Source organism: Dermacentor albipictus, chromosome 7 (assembly GCF_038994185.2).
Source record: "Dermacentor albipictus isolate Rhodes 1998 colony chromosome 7, USDA_Dalb.pri_finalv2, whole genome shotgun sequence".
NCBI lineage: Eukaryota > Metazoa > Arthropoda > Arachnida > Ixodida > Ixodidae > Dermacentor > Dermacentor albipictus.
In genome coordinates this window covers 712,503-733,836 of record NC_091827.1, presented here as the reverse complement: position 1 = coordinate 733,836, position 21,334 = coordinate 712,503, and the positions used below count along the sequence as shown (strand labels likewise).

The window sequence follows — 21,334 nt, the reverse complement described above, 5'->3', positions numbered from 1 at the left end:
GAGGGCGATGGCGTCGCGCGCATACTCGCTTGTTGAGGTCGCAGCAGGAGGAAGTGCCGTGTCAAGGGGCAAGGTCGGTTCGCGACCGTACAGTAGAGAAAATGGAGAAAATCCGGCGGTGTCGTGCCGGGAAGAATTATACGCAAATGTTACGTAAGGAAGGGCAATGTCCCAGTCGTGGTGGTCCTTGGAAACGTACTTGAACAGCATATCGGTAAGAGTACGGTTTAACCGCTCTGTCAGGCCATTGCTCTGAGTATAGTATGAGGTAGTCAGCTTGTGTTGAGTGGAGCAAGAACGCACGATGTCGGCGATAACTTTCGAGAGGAAGTTACGACCACGTTCAGTAAGCAGCTGTCGTGGGGCGCCATGAAGCAAGATAATGTCACGCAAGAGAAAGTCTGCGATGTCAGTGGCGCAACTGGTAGGCAGAGCCCGCATGATAGCGTATCGGGTGGCGTAATCAGTTGCGACGGCTACCCATTTGTTCCCAGAGGATGACGTGGGAAAGGGACCGAGGAGGTCTAATCCGACACGAAAGAACGGTTCCACAGGGACGGTAATCGGCTGGAGATGACCGGCAGGAAGCACCTGAGGCGTTTTTCGACGCTGGCAGGGATCACAGGCAGCAACACAGCGTCGGACGGAGCGAGCGAGACTAGAAGCGGCGGCGAACGCGGTCGTACGTGCGGGTTACCCCAAGATGTCGTGCAGTGGGGGCGTCATGCATCTCAAAGAGCACAGTCTGTCGTAGATGTTTTGGCACGACAAGAAGATCAGATCCGTCAGTGAGGAAGTTCCTTCGGTACAGAATGCCGCAGGATGCGTCGGCGAACGGACGGATGCGAACGGATCGTCGAATCGGCGAACGGATGCGTCGGTAGGTGTAGAACGCAGACGCTCAATGAGTGCTCGCAGCGATAGGTCTCGGTACTGCTCATCGGGGATGTTAGCGAAGGTAGACACAGAGAAAATGCCGTTGGCGGTACTACTGTCGGCGTCGTCAGGCGCCGACAGTAGCGTTCGTCTACCGGGTAGCGAGACAGGCAGTCAGCGTCCTTGTGTAGTCGGCCAGATTTGTAGGTGACAGAATACGAATATTCTTGGAGGCGTAAGGCCCAGCGACCAAGTCTTCCTGTAGGATCTTTCAGTGAGCATAACCAGCAAAGCGCATGATGGTCTGTGACAACGGAAAAGGGTCGGCCATATAAGTATGGGCGGAACTTCCCAACCGCCCAAACTAGGGCCAGACACTTACGCTTAGTGATGGAATAGTTGCGCTCCGAGGGTCAGAGGAGCCTGCTGGCGTAAGCGATAACACGGTCGTTGCCGCGCTGCCGTTGTGCCAGTACTACGCCAATTCCGTGACCGCTGGTATCAGTACGGACTTCGGTAGGCACAGAAGGATCGAAATGGGCCAGAACGGGAGACGTTGTGAGAAGGTCTATTATATGTAAGAGTGCAGAGGCCTCGTTATCGCCCCACTGGAAAGGGGCGTCTTTATTCAAAAGCTCGGTTAGTGGTCGTGCTATGGCCGCGAAATTTTTGACGAAACGGCGAAGTACGAACAAAGGCTGATGAAGCTGCGCGCATCCTTGACACACTTCGGAACACGGACACGAATGCGTAGATCTTGCCTGGGTCCGGTTGCACTCCGTTCGCGTCAACGAGATGGCCAAGGACGGTAATCTGGCGACGGCCGAATTGGCACTTCGATGCGTTGAGTTGCAGACCGGCTCGACGAAAAACGTCCAGGACTGCTGAGAGGCGCTCGAGGTGCGTAGCGAACGTTGGGGAAAATACTATGACGTCGTCCAAGTAGCACAGGCACGTGGACCATTTGAAACCGTGAAGAATGGAGTCCATCATGCAGCCGGCATGATGGACCTCTAGCAGCTGGCAAACGCTGCTTATATCCTCTCCGCTTGACGTCATATTCCGACGTCATCGTTCGACGTCACCGTTCGAGGGCCCCGTGGACGGCGTGGACGGAGTGGACGGAAATGTTCGTCCAGTCATTGTAAACTATCCGCCCCCCCCCCCCGCAGGACGGCCCGCACACACAAAGGCACACACATTCCGATGTCCGGCGCCGACGTCCAAGGGGCGCTGTTCCGCAGAACAGTTTACGTACACATAGGCACACACATTCCGATGTCCGGCGCCGCCGTCAGAGGGCTTCGTGGAACTCTGCTCCGTCCCCGGTGGCGCTGCCGAGTACCACATTCCTGAGCTGACCGCGCACCACGTGGCTGCCGGTCATCCGCAGTTCTCTGAAGGGCTCCCCGTCTGGTGGGCTTGGAAGACGTGCAGCGGGCTGAAAGGTGGCACGATGCCACCCCGTACGGCCATTCCTAACAGGGCTCAATCCCATCGCTCGTGATCCGTTGTCAAGATTGGAGTCCCGCATGAATTAGAAGGTAGTTGGCCCATGCCGTCGTCCAACTTATCCACGCTGAGGACGTTGATGAAGGGAAGGACTGCTTCTCATCGAGAACGAGGAATATGGGTTTATTTACAGTATTTATATCAGTCTAACATGACTGTTTGAGAAAGTACATCAGTCTAACATGACTGCTCGAGAGAAAGTGTCTCAGTCCAACATGACTGCTTAAGAGAAGTGAGTCGAGCATCCTCACAACAGCAGTTTTTAAACACTCGGTTCCTCCCCCCCTCCGATACAAGGTGACGCGAACGTTCGTTTAGTCATCGCAAACTAGCCGCCTCTCTGCAGGACGGTTTACACACACACATGCACACACACACACGTGTTCACGGTCCGAAACCGACACCACGCGAATTTCGTAGAACTCGGAGCCGTTCCGGGTAGCGCGTTGTCTTGTGTCTTGGTCGGTGCGTGGGAAGGAGCCTCCGTCGGCGTTCCCGCGGTAGCTCCCCCGCCCATAGGAGATCAGGTCCGCGTTGTCGTGTTGCGCACAAAGCCTGCTTCGTCGAACTGCTTCAGTCACAACGCATCCTAGCTGAAGCGACGGAGAGTGGAGGATGCGCGTATTGATACCGACACAAGTCGACTTAGCCACGCCGTGGCTGGAGGTTGGCGGCGGCATTCCAAGATGAGGTTGCCACCGCTGGCGTAACTGGCTGGCAAACTTGCACTGCAGCTGGCCGTTCTTAACAGCGCCTTCATGGCCCGGAAAATCTTGACTGTCTAGCGCTGACAACCGCTGGGCAAGAAGAGAACGGTTGGTGGCCACGGGGTGATGCCTTGACTCGCAGCGACCACTTGTGTAATGTCACCCCCCCCCCCCAAAAAAAAAACATCCAACAAGGACAGGCAACTGCAAAATGAACCCCACAACACGGCTCTGCGCCGAGATGACGTACATTGGTTCTCACTTTAGACCCGCTAGGCTTCAAAAAACAAAACAAAGCATAAGTGCAGAAACAAAAAAAAAATGCTGCATTTCGTTATGCCAATTTCTGAAGCAATTTCGTGCTGACAAATTCAGCAATCATGCAGGGAATCCTGCTAAATGGGAGGGGATCTTCTTGGCTTAATAAAATTAACACTAGTAACCCTAAAATATAGGCGGGACCCTCAAACGCAGAATTCAAATTAGCCTGCTCGAACCATCCGCACTGCTACGCAACTTTCCCTTATATCTAACGGAGAAGTTGTACTCTTGGAGAGTGAGGCTCCATCGGAGCAAGCGGCCATTTTTGTGTGACATTTGATTGAGCCACGTCAGAGGACAGTGGTCGGTCTCGAAGATGAACTTCGCTCCGTACAAGTAACACGACTTCTGGGCGGCCCAAACTAAACAAGCGCATTCCTTCTCTGAAGCGCTGTAGGCTTCCTCTCTTACATTTAGTTTACGGCTGGCATAGAGGATAGGATGCTCCTCGTTATCGTCGCCGACCTGAGTAAGTACCACGCCCATACCTCTGTCGCTTGCGTCGCATTGAACTATGAATTCCTTTGTGTAGTCTGCCGCGGCAAGCACAGGACGAGAAACCAATAGCGTTTTCAAACTTTGGAAAGCGTTCTCTTTGTCCTTATCCCAGTGTACGTTACTCGGTGCTCCCTTTCGGAGGGCGTCCGTTAATGGACTTGCCATTTGCGAGTAACTCGGAATGTACCGTTGATAGTACCCCACAAGTCCCAAAAATGAACGAAGGTCCGTTTTCATGCGCGGCTGAGAAAATTCTCCAATCGTAGCTATTTTCAGCACAGCCGGCCGTCTCATGCCCTGGCCGACAACATGGCCCAGATAAGTAACCTGCGAACAACCAAAGCTACACTTTTCAGCCTTCATCGTTAAGCCGGCTTCCCTCAACCGTGAGAACACCTGTTTGAGGTGCGATACGTGCTTTTCCCAGCTGTTCGAAACAATTGCTACATCATCAAGATAGGGCAAGGCGAACTCCTGCAAGACTCTTAGGACAATATCCATTAACTTAGAGAAGCAAAACGGCGCGTTCTTCAGCCCGAAGCTGAGTGCGAGAGGGCGAAACGTGCCTACAGGTGAGATAAATGCGGCATAGCATCTGGCACTTTCTGAAAGGGGAACTTGCCAGTACCCCCGCACACGATCTATAGTTGAAATGTATTTAGCTGCGCTAACTCTTTCAATTCGTTCCTCAATGTTGGGTATCGGGTACAGCTGATCCCTAGTGATGCAATTTAACTTCCTGTAGTCAACACATGGACGAGGGTCCTTGTTGGGGGTTTCTACCAGTATTAGCGGTGACGTGTAGTCACTCTCAGTGGGCTCAATAACTCCCAACTCGAGCATGCGCTGTATAACTGCCTCCATAATCTCTCTCTGTCTTGGAGACACCCTGTAAGGCTTTGATCTTATTGGTTCGGTTGATGTCAGCTCTATTTCATGCGTTATTAGTTCGGTTCTACCTGGCCGATCGTTGAACCTGTCGATATATTCCCCTAACACCTCTTTTAGCTGATCTAGCTGCCCGGTTCTTAGAGCGTGCGAGCTTATCGATTGTTCTACTCCTTCTTCTAGGCCGATTTCAGAGTTGGAGGTCGCCCTATACTCCTTAAACTTGGTACTAGTGCCATCCTGCTCTTTGATGGTATAGTTGACGACTCGGCTCCGCTCTACATACGGCTTCATCAAATTGCAGTGATATATCATCACTTCCTTCCTGCGACCGGGCATTTTCAGAGCATAGTTAGTATCTGAAAGTTTGTGCTACACTTTACCGGGCCCATCCCAGTGAACTTAAAGCTTGTTCTTTCTTGAAGGTTTGAGGATCATTACCTGGTCTCCGGCGTTAAACGTACGAAGCCTCGCATTTTTGTCGTAATAGAATTTGGCGTTCTTTTGAGCTACTCCCACGTTCTTTCCGACTAGTTCTTGGGTTGCGCTTAGCCGTTCCAGCAAATTTAGCACGCATTCAACCACTGTTGGACTCTCCCCTCTTTCCTCCCACATCTCTCTTAACATTCTCAGTGGAGAAGGGAGTGTCCTCCCATACACTAGTTCTGCTGGCCAGAACCCTGTCGCTTCATGTGGAACCGTTCGCAAAGCAAACAAAGTTGCCGGCAGACAGTTCTCCCAGTCCTCCTTGTGTTCGTAACAGAGCGCACGCAAAACTCGCTTAAGCACCGAATGCCACCTCTCTACACTGTTTGACTGAGGGTGATAGACAGAACTGTGTATTAACTTTACCCCGCACTTTTGCAAGAATGTGGAAGTCAGTGCGCTGGTGAATACTTAACCCTTGATCTGCCTGAATTTCGGCTGGAAACCCAACTTGTGCAAACACTGTCAAAAGCGCATCTACTACTTCGGTGGAGCTGAGTTCTTTCAGAGGGATTGCTTCTGGAAACATTGTAGTCGGACACAGCATGGTAAAGAAGTACCTGTAGCCCGATTTTGCTTTTTTGAAGGGACCCCACCGTGTCTATGACAAGTCGTCTGAAAGGCTCTGTTATTAAGGGCACTACCTTCAGTGGAGCTTTCCATGTCTCTCCTGGTTTACCAGATCGCTGGCAGGCGTCGCATGATCTTACAAAGTTTTCTACGTCTTTGAAACAGCCAGGCCAGTAGTATTCCATAAGCAATCTTTCCTTTGATTTGTTTATGCCTAGGTGGTCGGACCACCCATTTCCATGACAGAGACTCAAAAAGTCCTCCCTATAGTTAGTAGGTACGACTAACTGATCTAAAATATCCTACCCTTTCGATGTCTGTAGTGCCGATACAACAATCCTCCTCTCTCATGTATCGTCACGTTGCGCCTAGCAATGCCTTCTTTAGCTGTGTCATGTAATTTAGCTAAGCTCTCATCATTATTTTGCTCGGATGCCAATGACTCTCTATCCACACGTAAGAGCTGATCAAAGTTCTTTGAGGCCGGTGATAATAACGACCCTGCCTCTCTCGTGAGTGCGTCAGCTTGCTCTTCCTGCAGGCTTGAACTTTGACACTCTAGTGCTACGCACTCATTGAACTGGTCAGCTGGCAGGATTTCCTCAACTGTTTTTTCATCACTCGAGCCTAGCTCGGATTCGGTTATTGCAGTTATCTCCTTTGCTACTTCCGCTGGAGCAGCTTGTGCATTTTCGGCCGAAAGCGACGCGATTTTACGAGCTTGGACTCGCGTCAATGCCTGTACTACGCCCTCTCCCAGTTTGAGCCCTTTTTCACGCACTAATTGATTTGAACGATTCGAAAAGATGTAAGGGTACTGCAGTGACAAAAATTTGGAAACTGCAGCCTCAGTCTCTAGCTCCCCGAATAGTCCACTGATTTTGACTTTGGCCATGGGCAGACACAGGCTGTGTTCTTCTACAACCTGTTTGATCCATGCTACTTCTCCGATGAAGTCACCTACCGTCACGTAAGACGGATGGACAATGTCCATCGTGGCGGCACTGTCTCTTAGCACTCGGCATGGTTTGCCATTAACTTGCAGGTCGTGAAGATATGGACTTAAAAGTTCCATATTCTCGTCTTTTTCCTCTACGTAGGAGAAAACTACGCTAGGCTTCCCGCAGTTTACAGCTATATGTCCCAGTTTGTGGCATTTGTAACAGCGAATTGTTCTAAAGGTTCAAATTTTCTTTTCTGTTCTTTTTGTGCGGTTTCTCTGTTAAGTTTCTTCTCGCTCTTTAATGCGGGCTTTTCCTCCATAGCTACAGGCTCCGATCGTCTAGTCTGCGAACCCCTTTTGAACGGAAAGGATTTCCGCGGTCCATTTCGACCGTCCCAGTTTCCGTCCTCGGCGTTCAACTTTCTACGCGTTGCGTACTCTTCGGCTAATTCAGCTGCGCTTTCCACAGTGTTTACATTCCCTCTGTCTTGCATCCACAGTTTCGCAGCTTGGGGGATGGTTTTGTAAAACTGCTCTAGACACATGCATTCAATGATCGTGTCTCCGCTGTCGTACGCTTCCGCGCTTTTCAGCCATTCGACTAGGTTGGCCTTTAAGCTATATGCAAACTCCGGATATCCCTCGCTATCTTTCTTGCCTGTGCTCCTAAACCTTTGCCGAAAAGCTTCGGCTGAAAGGCGGTATTTCTTCAGGAGACTAGCCTTAACTTTTGCCTAATCATATGCATCATGTGCACTCAGTCTGGCGATTACTTACGCCGCCTCACACGTCAACATAGACAGCAACCGCTGTGGCCATGTACTCGGGCCGAAGTTCATCTTCTCGCAAGTCCTTTCAAAATTGCTTAGGAACAAGCCTACGTCGGTCCCGACCTCAAGTGGCTTTAGTAGCCTGTCCATGCGGTACGATTATGCCTCACTTGATCACTTCCTTGAGACAACTCCAAACGTTTGCTTTCAAGTTCAAGTTGCATTTTTCTTAACTCGCGATCTTTATCGCGTTCCTCTCTTTCCCGTTCTTCTCTGTCCCATTCTTCTCTTTCTCTTTCCTGTTTCTCTGTCTTTTTGAGAAGTTCCAATCCCATTTGAATTTCTTCCTCACTGGCCCGATTGGAAATTAGCTCCAATAATTCCGATTTTAGTATTTCCTTGCGTACATCTAGGCCCAGTTCCTCACCAACAATCAACAATTCGTCTCTCAGCAGTGTGCTTAACTCCATGATTGCTGCTTTACTGCCTTGATTCTGCTCTCTAAATCTAGCTAGGAAAACACAACCTAGCTAACACTCAACAATCTAGCTCCCCTGCTGTTCTAAACAGAACAACCACAGAATGAAGCCTAGAGAGTCAAAGCAAGAACCAAGCACTCACCGCAGTCACAGCACCACGTCGCAAAGTCCATCTCACCGCTGTCAGCCAGTTGTCAGGATTGGGGGCTCAGTCCCATCGCTCGTGATCCGTTGTCAAGGGTGGAGTCCGGCATGAATTCGAAGGTAGCTGGCCCATGCCGTCGTCCAACTTATCCACGCTGACGACGTTGACGAAGGGAAGGACTGCTTCTCATCGAGAACGAGGAATATGGGTTTATTTACAGTATTTATATCAGTCTAACATGACTGTTTGAGAAAGTACATCAGTCTAACATGACTGCTTGAGAGCGTGTCTCAGTCCAACATGACTGCTTAAGAGAAGTGAGTCGAGCATCCGCACAACAGCAGTTTCTATAACCTCGGTCCCCCCCTCCCCACTCCCCCGATACAAGGTGACGCGAACGTTCGTTTAGTCATCGCAAACCAGCCGCCTCTCCGCAGGACGGTTTACATGCACACACACACGTGTTGACGGTGCGAAACCTGGCACCACACGAATTTCGTAGAACTCGGAGCTGTTCCGGGTAGCGCGCTGTCTTGTGTCTTGGTAGGTGCGTGGGAAGGAGCCTTCATCGGCGTTCCCGCGGCAGCTCCCCCGCCCGTAGGAGATCAGGTCCGCGTTGACGTGTTGCGCACAAAGCCTGCTTCGTCGAACTCCTTCAGTCACAACGCATCCTAGCTGAAGCGACGGAGTGTGGAGGATGCGCGTATTGATACCGACACAAAGTCGACTTAGCCACGCCGTGGCTAGAGGTTGGCGGCGGCATTCCAAGATGAGGTTGCCGCCGCTGGCTTAACTGGCTGGCAAACTTGCACTGCAGCTGGCCGTTCTTAACATGGCCCAACACACACGACGCCTTTGCAAGGTAGGGGTGCTCCTCGACAAATGAAACGAGTATTTCGCGCTGCCTCGCTGAAACATGAGGACCCAGCCGCCTGTCCTTGTGTGACGACATCGTTTCAGTTTCGGCGCGCGAACAAGTCCAAAACGTAAACAATGCGAGGCAAGTTGTTTGCATAACGTGTGGCACACCACCTAGCGACTAAATAAGGAAACAACACAAATAAAATTACAATTCCCAGAAGCCGTCTGTGCCGCAAGCTCAAATTTATTACTGAAAATTATATTTGCAAGTGTTCTATACAAACCAATGTTTTTTATCAAACCAGCAACATCCTTCAATTTGCTGTACCGTCCCCCAAGTACAAACCAAAATGATGACGTGATCTTCCGGCAGACCACCGCTCGTTGATTGGTTCCCCTCACGCCGCCCCGTTCCGCTCTTTCTCCGAGTGACGTAATCCAGACGTAACAGCCAGACCGAACCGGTTCCAAAGCGAACCGCCACAGAATACGGCCCGGGGACACCAAAGCTAGAACCCGAACTGTTCCGTAGGTTGGAGCTCGCCGAGGCCTCCTGACACGCTTCAACCTCCGCGGCCCCAACCCACGGGCCGCCCTGCTTTCAGCTTTGATACCCCCGGTACCCCTTGGGTACCCTGGAGATCCTGCGCCGCCTGCTTTATTATCCCCTCAGGTGCTCTCCCGAGGCCTCCGCATGCCGGTTACATGTGCCCTCCTGGAGCAGTGCTTGTAAAGAATCCAATCTATCGTCACGACGAAAAAAAGCGACCCGCGACTTATACAACACCAGTCATAACATTGCCGCTTCAGACACAGCAATCACCAAATGGGGTGTCCGTGCCCATGCCTCACCGCGCGGGCAGCCAGCGGCGGAGCGTAAACAAACTGTACCGCACTCGACGATGCCGGCATGTCTGGAGACAAACGAATACAACGCGCGCTAAGAAACCTCCTCTGTAGTGCCTAGGCAGAGTCATATATTCAAGGAGCAAAAGCCACCAGAAACAGCTGGCGATCCCTCAAATGAACGTCTCTTTCCTCTCGTCCCTTTCCTCCGCGCAACGCCGTTGCGGTGACTCTCGCCGCTACCGTCCACTCCGCCCTCACCGTTCTTTCTGCCGCTGCAGCGGCACTGCCGTGGTGCCGGCGGCGGGCGCTCCTTGTTGCCTCGCGCGTGATCCACGGCTCTCCGCTCCTCCGTCTCCACGTCGCGTGGCAGTACGGCTATCAGCCGTGTCTCTCGCTTCCCCGTTTGTGGGGCGCTTTCCTCAGTGGCATTTTTCCCCTCTGGCAGTGCTTGCGCCTGGCTGCCCTTCTCCCGCCTCTACTCTTGCCCTATACTTCCCCTTACCTGTTGAATTGCCGTTGCTGTGACTCGAAAGACAGTTGAAGCGTTTCGTCCCCTTAATTCTACCTCCCACCCCAACCTTGTGCGGCCACATTGAGGCCTGTCTGTGAGTGAATGAGTGTGTGATAGCTACACAATATCCCTCCTCTTCACCCGTTTCCTCATCCCGCCTCAGAAGAAACATTAAATGATAATTGCTAATCTCGCCCCCCCCCCCCTTCTCCGCGGAGGTAACCCACTACAACATGGCGCGATGGCGCGTCGCCGGAGCGCCGGCTCAATAGCGGCGGATCGCGGTGTACGCTGCCCAATCCGAAACGCAGAACCGCCTCCGTTCGGCACTGCGTGTTCTGTGTGCTGTCGCTGTGATAGCGCCGACAGGCGTCGTTCAGTGTCGGTTATCAGAAGCGGATAAGCAACCGCCAGCGCGTATCAGAAGCACGCGCTGTTCCGAATAAACCATTCTCTGTTCCGGAGCTGCTTGGTCTACTTGCTCGTCACGCTGCGCGTCTGCGCGCGTCACCATCCGCGCAGCACACAACACATGGCGACAAAGATGGGATCGACGCGAGTGGCTTCCCGGGACCGCGGCGGCTGCTGACAACAAGCGGGGCAGGCAACCAGGCAACCAGGCCAGGGCTGCGGAACCTCGAGGAAACGGCCAACATGCTAAAGGTGGGAAGAATCGATTGTTTCGACGAGAAGGCCGGAAGTTTTCACTCATACGTGAAACGGTTCGAGTTGTATGTGGAGGCAAATGAAGTAGCCGACGGCAAGAAATTAGCCGTATTCTTGACGGTCGTAGGACCGAAATCGTACAAAATGCTGAAAAACCTGCTCGTACCCCATGCGCCGTCCAGTAAAACGTCCGATGAGGCAAAAGCGGTTCTGAAGAACCATTACAGCCCCCAGAAAGCCATCATAGCGGAAAGATGCAGATTCAACGGCCGCGTACAGTTTGAACAAGAAAGCGTAGCGGAATTCATACTCCAGCTTAAGAACTTAGCCAGAAGTTGCGCATTCGGTGACTTTCCTGACCAAGCCTTGAGGGACAAGCTCGTAGCGGGGCTGCAATGCACGGACACCCAGTGGGAGGTGTTTGCGGTAGACGCCGGGGTTCTGACCTTTGAAGGGGCTTGCAAAATTTTCTCTGAACCGTGAAATGGCATCGAAGCAGTCGCAACAAATTAAGTCGGACGAAGCAGGTCGGCAGGCGGATCTGATAGCTGAAAGCAGGCAATCAGGACAGCTATAGAGGCTTGTTGGTAAGGCATATCTTATTTTAGGACAACAGAAAGGCACATCTGACACACACAGCGCTAACTGATCAGATACATCCATTGAACATTTTTTACAATTACTCAGGTTTTATTTATCGTCTACGTTTATTGAAAACAAAGGTACCCTGTATCTGCAGAAACGGGGAGTATGTATAGGTTCTTGCCTAGCACCAGTGCTAAGTATTCTGCTTTTAGCCAAACTGGACAGAGACCTGTCAGAGCGCCTTCACGGATCTAAGGTTGTAACAGTTTTTAGATTTGTTGACCACTGCTTAGTTCTTATTGACTGTACATCCGCTTGTTTTACTAATGAATGTGCTCCTGTTTTTACCGCTATTCGTAACTGTCTTAATCCACTAGAAGTGACCTTTGAAATGGCATGTGACGGGAGGATTAGATTCCTTGACAATAAGTTTGTGCTCACCGATAACAAAACCTGGTGGTGTTACGAACCTAGGGCAAGTGAGCGACTTTTACAATTTCATTCCGCGCATACAAAGCTTGCGAAGAGGGGAATCGTGAAGATGTGTTTTAGCGAAGCAGTGAAGAAATCATACCAACACCTAACGCACGATAGCTTCGGACGGCAAGCCTCGCGTTTAAGCTGCGCTGGTTACCCGAGACACGTGCTTGTGTTAGTCGCAGAAGGACTGCTTAACGAGGCACAGCAAAGCAGTTCGGAGCAGGTGCATGGTTCAAGCACTGACATGAACAAAAGAAAGGTTGCTGTCATCCCCTACATACACGGTTTCCCCCATAGAAAAAAGAAGATTGCTGGAAGAAGCGGCATCAACGTTGTATTTTCGGCGCCTAATAAATTGGTCAGCTTGTGCAAAAACACAAGGCCAGGAAGAATCGCACGTACCGCATGTGAAAAAGAACATAAAAACAAATTCATCGTTTGCATCGCGGGTGTGGTGTACCACATTCCATTCGGGTGTGGACGATCCTACATTGGTCGAACAGGCAGATGCATAAATGACAGGCTACGAGAACACAATAACAAAGTAAACAACTTGGCCGCTGACGGCTTTCTTGCCATCCATTGCCAGAGATGCAAATGTAAACCTAGATTTAAAGAAACGGTTATCATGAGTAAAAGCAGGTGTGAGATGACGCTCTTGATGATAGAAGCTAGACACACATCAACATTCGGCGACGCATGTGTCAGTAAACCTTCCAGTTCATTATCCTCAAAAGAGCTCAATTATCTTTGTTCGCGCCGAACGTGTACATGTCTGTGAATATGCGAGTCAAGAAACTGCTTACGAGTGGTTCATAGTGTGTGTGTGTGTGTGTGTGTGTGTGTGTGTGTGTGTGTGTGTGTGTGTGTGTGTGTGTGTGTGTGTGTGTGTGTGTGTGTGTGTGTGTGTGTGTGTGTGTGTGTGTGTGTGTGTGTGTGTGTGTGTGTGTGTGTGTGTGTGTGTGTGTGTGTGTGTGTGTGTGTGTGTGTGTGTGTGTGTGTGTGTGTGTGTGTGTGTGTGTGTGTGTGTGTGTGTGTGTGTGTGTGTGTGTGTGTGTGTGTGTGTGTGTGTGTGTGTGTGTGTGTGTGTGTGTGTGTGTGTGTGTGTGTGTGTGTGTGTGTGTGTGTGTGTGTGTGTGTGTGTGTGTGTGTGTGTGTGTGTGTGTGTGTGTGTGTGTGTGTGTGTGTGTGTGTGTGTGTGTGTGTGTGTGTGTGTGTGTGTGTGTGTGTGTGTGTGTGTGTGTGTGTGTGTGTGTGTGTGTGTGTGTGTGTGTGTGTGTGTGTGTGTGTGTGTGTGTGTGTGTGTGTGTGTGTGTGTGTGTGTATATATATATATATATATATATATATATATATATATATATATATATATATATATATATATATATATATATATATATGGTAGCTCAAGTGGTAGTGCATCGCACGTGAAATGCGAAGGTTGTGGGTTCGGTTCCCACCTGCGGCAAGTTGTTTTTTCATCCACTTTAATTTCCATGAATTTATCGTTTCTTCATTTCATTCATTAAGCACAAGTAATTTCCCCTATGTTGTCCTTGCTTGGTGTCAATGTTTGTTCGCTTCTTATGATATGACTAATATATATATATATATATATATATATATATATATATATATATATATATATATATATATATATATATATATATATATAATCATCTTTTTTCATTCTTTACCGAAATTTTACATGTGCTGTATGACGGTTCGAGGGTGTATATATAGTGACGAGAACGGGAAATAAATCTGTTGTTGAAAGTTAGCGCCGTCTATGTCAGATGTGCCTTTCTGTTGCCCTTGTTCAGCTTGCGCTACAACATAAAGCAGGCCAACAACGCCCCGTTACAGAGAACGGCAGGCGAGAAGTCGGGACAGAACCGATAGCATGTTTCCGATGTGGAAAAAACCAGTCGGAAAGAACGGGTCGATACCGCAGGTACAAGTACAACTGTGGCATGCAAGGTAATCTCAGGACGATGTGCAGGCGGGGAACCGAACCACGCTAAGAAATTTGTTGGATGGACGACCACGGAAGAATCGGAAAACGATTTCCAGATTTGTAGTATCGCCAGCAATAAGTCGGCGTATTTTGTTACCGTGGGTGTAGAGGGCCACAACGTGACCATGCAAATAGACACGGGCTCCTCCTTGGCGGCGATGCCAAAGGCAATGTATCAGCACAACTGGGCGCACCTGCCCCTGGAGGCGGTGGCTGATCCGTTAAGAACGTGCACGGGCAAGCTTATCCCTGTTCTTGGTGTGGTCGACGTGCAAGTAAAATACAACAAACAGACTTGCGTCCTTCCCCTGATAATAGTCGATGATGCAGAAAAGCAGTGGTCGTGCCTATTGGGAAGAAAGTGGCTCAGTCGACTAAGGGTAAATTGGAACGAAGTCACTAGTGTCATAGGGTAAGTAGACATGGTAACTGAGATGAAACAGAAATTTGCGCTTGTTTTTTCCAAGCAGCTAGGACCAATTTCCGGGATCAAAGCGCAAATACTAATAAAACCGGACAGCAAACACGTGTTCTGCAAAGCATGTAAGGTACCTTTCGCTCTTGGTGAACCAGTGGGAAATAAGCTGGATACTTGGGAGGAAGCCGGCGTCGTGAAGCGGGTAACAAGGAGCGAATGGGCAACAACCTTGGTCGCTGTGCCAAAAGAAGGAGGGGCGGATGTCCGGTTGTGTGGTGACTATAAGCTCACAGTGAACCCCGTGCTGAAAACAGAGCATTAACCGCTTCCACTTCCAGAAGACTTGTTCGCAGCTTTAGAGGACTTGAGTGTTTTTTGCGTTTTGGATCTAACCTCTGCATACCAGCAAGTAGAGCTATGCGAAGACTCCAAGTTACTCTTGACGATAAACACACATAAAGGGCTCTTGCAATACCAGCGTCTGCCCTTTGGCATTGCAAGCGCTCCGGCGGTATTTCAATCGCTTATGGACAGAATTCTCAGCGGTATTCTTCATGTAGGATGCTACATTTAGGACGTAATCATTGGGGGTACCACCCAATTGCAAGGGAATTTAAATAATTCTTGGGCATGGTTACCTTTTATTCCAAGTTCCTGTCGAACTTGGCGACCGTGGCAGCACCGCTGTACGCTCTTTTAAAGAAAGGCCTGCGGTGGCACTGGTTCAAAGAATGCGCTGCTGCGTTCCACAAAACAAAGAAGCTGCTCACGTCGAGCCCAGTACTCTGCTACTACAACCCAAAGCGGCCGCTAGTACTCAGTTGCGATGCATTCCAGTACGGACTGGGCGCAGTGATTTCGCATGTGCAACCAAACGGGGACGAAAGGCCCACGGCGCTTGTCTCTTGGACATTATCGGCAGCGGAGCGCGCGTACTCGCAAATTGAAAGATAAGTGTTGGAATATTATATTGGTTGAAGTTTCATCGATATCTGTACTGCCGTCTGTTTACGCTTTTCACAGACCACCAGCCGTTGCTCGGCATTATAGGTGCCTGCAAGCCGATACCAACTTTGGCCGCTGCGTGCATGCAACGATGGGCGCTTATCTTGGCGGGATATCGCTAGGAGTTTAGGTATCAGAAAGGGTCCCGAATGAAAGTGCCTGATGAGTTATCGATATTGCCACTTCCAAGTCAAGCAAAGGATGAAGAGGCTGTCTGTTTGGTAGTTTCTGAAACGGCGCCGCTGTCGGCCAGAGATGTCGCCAAGGCTACCAGACAGGACAAAGTGCTGTGCAAGGTTGCGGAACTTACTCTTAGTGGATGCTGCAAGTAAAAGCCGAGCTACGGCCATACCACACCAGACGAATAGAAGCTATCGCTAGGGCAAGGATGCGTGACATGGGGTAGCAGGGTCGTTGCTCCACCCAAACTGCAAGAATATGTGTTGGCATTACTGTATGCTCAGCACCCTGGAACAGTCCGAATGAAGATGTTCGCTCGCGGCCTAGTGTGGTGGCCTGGGCTTCACGCGGCCATTGAAACTGTCGTGAAAAGTTGCAAAATCTGCCAGGCAACGCAGAGTAGCGCTCCCCGCGCCTATTTGGCACCCTGGCCATTTCCCGCTCGCTGCTGGCAAATAGTACACGCGGATTTTTATGCGAAGCATATTACGAGAGCTCAACCCAGCTCCTCAGGCGCGGCGGTGTCGCCTTGATTACCACGTGACACCGTGACGTCACGACAGAGGAGAAGTGGCTTTGGCTCAACTCTTGCAAGATGGGCTGGGTGGGAATCGAACCAGGGTCTCCGGAGTGTGAGACGGAGACGCTACCACTGAGCCACGAGTACGATGCTTCAAAGCGGTACAAAAGCGCCTCTAGTGAATGCGGTGTTGCCTTAGAAACGAGCTGTTTCTAAGGCTCAGGCGTGCGTCGCTTGCTCAGGCGCACATTTCGTTGCCGCGCCGAACGCTGCGTTGCTCGACGCTCACCGCGTCCAATGCGGGGCGTCCAAGGCGAAGCAGAGTAACGCATGAGTTGTTTCTTCGTCTAGCCGAACCAAATATAGCCAAGCAACAGCAGTTCACCAAGCTAAACAGTGGTTCAACAACTAAAATAAAGGCTAGTATGCTTCGCATCCTGGGCTTAACCTTACCTAAGCCACAGCCATTTTTTTTAATAATCTCTCTCGGAACGCTAGCCCGTGCTGGAGCGTGCCAGCCGCTCGTGCCTCCTGTAGACGCGAGCGTCTACGTCAACTCTCGTGCGACGCCGATGCTGCTGCCGCTACAGAGGGCTCCCCCCCCCTAGAGAGGAGGAAAGTTCGACGAGCGATGGAAAGTCCACGTGACGCGGCGTGTCTTGGCGTTGTTCTTGGGTGTCACGTGCGCAGGCGGCGACGAAGGATGCAGCAGGGTCGCGTCGCATACTGGTGGAGCTGATGGCGTGGGTGCTTCGATGTAGGCGGGTTTGAGACGTTCCAGGGCAATTGTGTCTGATCGGCCGTTGACATTGACAACAAACGTCGTCAGACGACGCTCTAGAACACAATATGGGCCGGAGTAGTGTGGATGCAAAGGCTTCCGCACGGCACAGTTACGCACGAAAACGTGGGTAGCAGAGGTGAGTGTGGGAGAAAGGTACGGGGACCTTGCTTCTTGTGAACGTGTAGGCACGGGGCGCATCTGGCTGAAGAAAGCTTGCAGTTCGGCAACGTAGTCGGTAGGTGATGGCATAGGCGCTTGGGGGGTGGCGACAAAGAAATCGAACGGAAGGTGTAGGTGGGTGCCATAAACTAGCTCAGCACAGGAGCAACCTAGGTCGCTCTTGAGTGCGGCTCTGATGCCAAGTAAGACGAGGGGCAAATGCAGGACCCACTTCGGTGATTCATGTGCCATAAGGGAGGCCTTGAGATGCCGGTGAAAACGTTCAACTAGTCCATTGGACTGCGGGTGGTAAGCAGTTGTGCGAAAACGTGTCGTTCCGAGTAGTTTGAGTAGCTCGTTGAAGAGTGCCGAGTCAAACTGTCGACCGCGATCTGTGATGATTGTGGATGGGCAGCCGAACCTTGCTATCCACGTAGACATGAAAGCTGCTGCAACTGTCGGCGCTGAGATGTCAGATATAGGTGTAGCTTCTGGCCACCGTGTATAACGGTCGATGCATGTCAGTATGTAGCAGTAGCCTTTCGAAGGTGGGAGAGGGTCGATGAGGTCCAGGTGTACGGTGTCAAAACGAGCATCCGGTGGAAGAAAAGACTTGGCAGGCGGAATGGGGTGACGCTGGATCTTCGAACGTTGACACGACAAACAGCAGTGAACCCAATCGCGAACTTGCGCGTTTAGCCGAGGCCAAACGAAACGACTGGAAAGAAGCTTCTGTGTCGCGCGTATGCCAGGGTGCGACAGGTTGTGCACGGCTTCGAATAGACGTCTGCAAAGGGATGCCGGAATGTATGGTCTAGGTGTGTCGTTAGAAGTGTCGCAGACGACGGACGTACCATCTGGGGTCACAACGACGTCTTCCAATTTCAGGGACGTTCACGAATTCCGGAGTGTACGAAGTTCAGTGTCGTCACGCTGTTGACTGGCGAGTAAGTCGGCCTCGATGATGAAAGGTTCCGATGTCAACGTGGAAACGACATTGACACGACTCAGAACGTCGGCTGGAATGTTGTCGGTGCCCTTGATGTGGCGGAACGTTGTTGTAAACTCGGAGATGTAGGAAAGCTGTCGAATCTCGCGGGGCGAGGAACAGGACGCCGAACGATTCGGTGCGTGCACAAGGGGCTTGTGGTCAGTCAAGACAGTGAATGCACGGCATTCGAGGAAATGACGAAAATGCTTGATAGCCAGGTAAACAGCGAGTAATTCACGGCCGAACACGCTGTAGCGAGACTGCGCAGGCTTCAGTTTCCTGGAGAAAAAAGCGAGTGGATGCCACGCATTGTCGATGAATTGCTGCAGAACGGCACCAACGGCGGTGTTTGAAGCGTCTGTCATGATGGCAGTGGGTGCGTCTGGCTTTGGGTGCCTAAGCAGCGTGGCGTCGGCGAGGGCAGACTTGACTCTTGTGAAAGCGTCGGTGGCCTTTCCAGTCCACTGAAGCACTTGTTTGCGTTTGTTTACCAGGAGAGCGTCTAGCGGAGCCATAAGTCGTGCGCACTCGGGAATGAATCGGCGGTAGAAATTGACAAATCCGAGAAATTGACGAAGCTTGGTGAGTGTGGTCGGTCGGGGAAGGTTTTCGATGACGCGAATCTTGGACGGCAGTGGTCGAATGCCGTTAGCGTCGACGATATGACCGAGGAACTCGAGTTCGGGTTGACCGAATTCACTCTTGGCGGCGTTGATGACAATTCCTTTACTGGCAAGGCGTGAAAACAACAATCGCAAGTGGTGAAGATGTTCTTCTGCCGTAGAGCTTGCGACGAGAAGGTCGTCAATGTATGCAAAAACGAAAGGCAAACCTCGAGTGACGGAATCGATGAAACGCTGAAAGGATTGGCCCGCGTTCCGTAAACCGAAAGGCATGCGGGGAAATTCGAAAAGACCGAAGGGTGTGGTGATGGCGGTCTTGGGAATGTCTTCTTCAGCGACCGGTAGTTGATGGTAGGCGCGAACGAGATCGATCTTAGAAAAGATCGTCGCACCGTGCAACGCTACCGTGAAGTCCTGAATGTTCGGTAGAGGGTAGCGATCAGGAACGGTGACGTTGTTTAGTGCCCGGTAATCACCGCATGGGCGCCAGTCTCCCGTCTTCTTAGGCACCATGTGAAGTGGTGATGCCCAGTTACTGGAGGAAGGGCGGATGATTCCAAGTTGCAGCATGTGTTCGAACTCCGCGCGAGCGATCTTGAGTTTCTCCGGGGACAAACGCCGGGGTCGGAAGTAGACCGGTGGGCCGGAGGTGACGATATGATGGCACACGTCATGTTGTACCGGTTGCGTCCAGTCCGGCAGGCGCGTCAAAGTGGGAAACTCGCGTAGGAGCGCGGCGAAAGGTTCGTCCAACATGGCAGAAATAGGCGCTATGGGCGATGTGCCTGATGATGGGACGCCGGGAACGGATAGCTGGGTCACGGAGTCGATGAGGCGGCGTCGTTGGATGTCCACAAGGAGTCCGTAGTTATGCAAGAAGTCTGCTCCAATGACTGTATGACGGATGTCTGCAACCAGGAAAATCCAGCGGAAAGCTCGTCGAAGGCCAAGGTTGAGCATGGCGGAGCGTGACGAGAAAACTGGAATCCTGGTGCCGTTGACGGCTTGCAAAAACGAGACAGGTGTCGCTTTTCGGTCGGAGTGCTGGGCGGGTAGAATGCTGACGTCAGCACCTGTGTCGACTAAGAATCGTTGTCCCGTAACTCTGTCCGTCACGTAGAAAAGGCGACGTGTGTTGGGCCGGACCACTCGTCGCCGTTAGAGGTCGGCCGGCCTGTTTCCCTGCCAAGCGCAGGGACGCCGACAGTGACGAGCGTCGTTTTCAAAACGGCGGTGGTAGTAGCAAACGCCAGGCGGTGTAGTTGAGGCTTCATTGCGGGTGTCCGTGCGTCTTGATCTGCTGGAACTACGGCTGCGTGGGCGACGAGATGTGCGGCGATGTTCCGCTCCACAGATGATGCGTTCCAGGCGCCCAAACAAGGAGTCGAGCGGAGCTTGCACTGCGGAAGAGCACGGAAGAGTTTGCAGAGCGGTTATATTGTCACCCGGAGACGGTGACGTGGCTGCAACAGTTGGGGTGGCTACTTACATGACTTTGTCGGCCAAAGCGGCAAGTCCGGTAAGGTCCATAATAGAGGCTGTCGCCAGGACCATTTGCACGTCAGCCGGGAGTCGTTGCAAAAACAGTTCGCGCAACAGCGTGTCGTCGATGGATCTCGCGTTGTTTCCGAGCAGCTGGCTCATTCGGCTTAGAAGTTGACTAGGGCGTCGGTCGCCGAGTACTTCAGCGGACAGAAGCTGCTGGATGCGAGAACGCTGTGAAGCTGCTGTGCGCTGTAGCAGTGCTGCCTTGAGATCGTCATAGGCGGCGGCAGACAATGGGGAGTTCAACAAATCTGCTACCTCGTCAATGACGGCGGGCGAGAGCGCTGCGACGGCGTAATGGAACTTCGAGGCTTGAGAGCGGATACCAGCGACTTGAAATTGCGCTTAGGCCTGAAGAAACCACGCCGAATGATGCTGGTCCCAGTACTGTGGGAGGCGGACAGCGATGGCGGAACAGGAGGGCTCACCGCGTTCCTCGGAAGGGTTCTGGCCTTGAGCTCTCGTAGCGTCGGTCTGGTCCATGGTCGTCTCTACCACAGAAGCATATGGCAGTATCACGTCCGGGTCACCAAACTGTGGCGACGAGCGACCACGTAAACCGATAAAGTCTCGGGCTCTCGCAGGAGAGGAAGAACCGACACTCCGTCGCTTAGCGTAGCATTATTTTTAATAATCTCTCTCGGAACGCTAGCCCGTGCTGGAGCGTGTCAGCCGCTCGTGCCTCGTGTAGACGCGAGCGTCTACGTCAACTCTCGTGCGACGCCGATGCTGCCGCCGCTACACCATCATTCAAGACATGCTAAAGGGGGCAACAAACGTCCAATGCTCAACGCGACCGAGGTCGCTCTCCATGGCGCTTCTTCACGGAAGGGGACCGCGTCTACGTTAAAACTGTAAGAGGGAAGAAAATAGCGTGGACCTAAAGCCGAATAGTGAAGGTCATTAGCCCTGTGACGTACTTGGTGGACACGATGAGCAAAGTGC

The 21,334-nt window shown here is 51.6% G+C and overlaps 2 protein-coding genes across 6 annotated transcripts in view; one reads left to right on the top strand and one right to left on the bottom strand.

Moving 5' to 3' along the window:
- LOC135918024 (uncharacterized) overlaps positions 1 to 21,334 on the top strand; it is a 474,504-nt gene that overhangs the window by 94,179 nt on the left and 358,991 nt on the right. For all 4 annotated transcript variants that reach the window (XM_065451696.2, XM_065451695.2, XM_070521484.1 and 1 more), the window contains exon 2: positions 10,939 to 11,079. In XM_065451696.2, the coding sequence (XP_065307768.2) occupies positions 10,939 to 11,079 (141 nt within the window). The remainder of the gene's footprint in view (positions 1 to 10,938; positions 11,080 to 21,334) is intronic.
- LOC135918026 (uncharacterized) overlaps positions 1 to 21,334 on the bottom strand; it is a 194,978-nt gene that overhangs the window by 24,146 nt on the left and 149,498 nt on the right. The gene's annotated exons all lie outside the window — the stretch shown is intronic.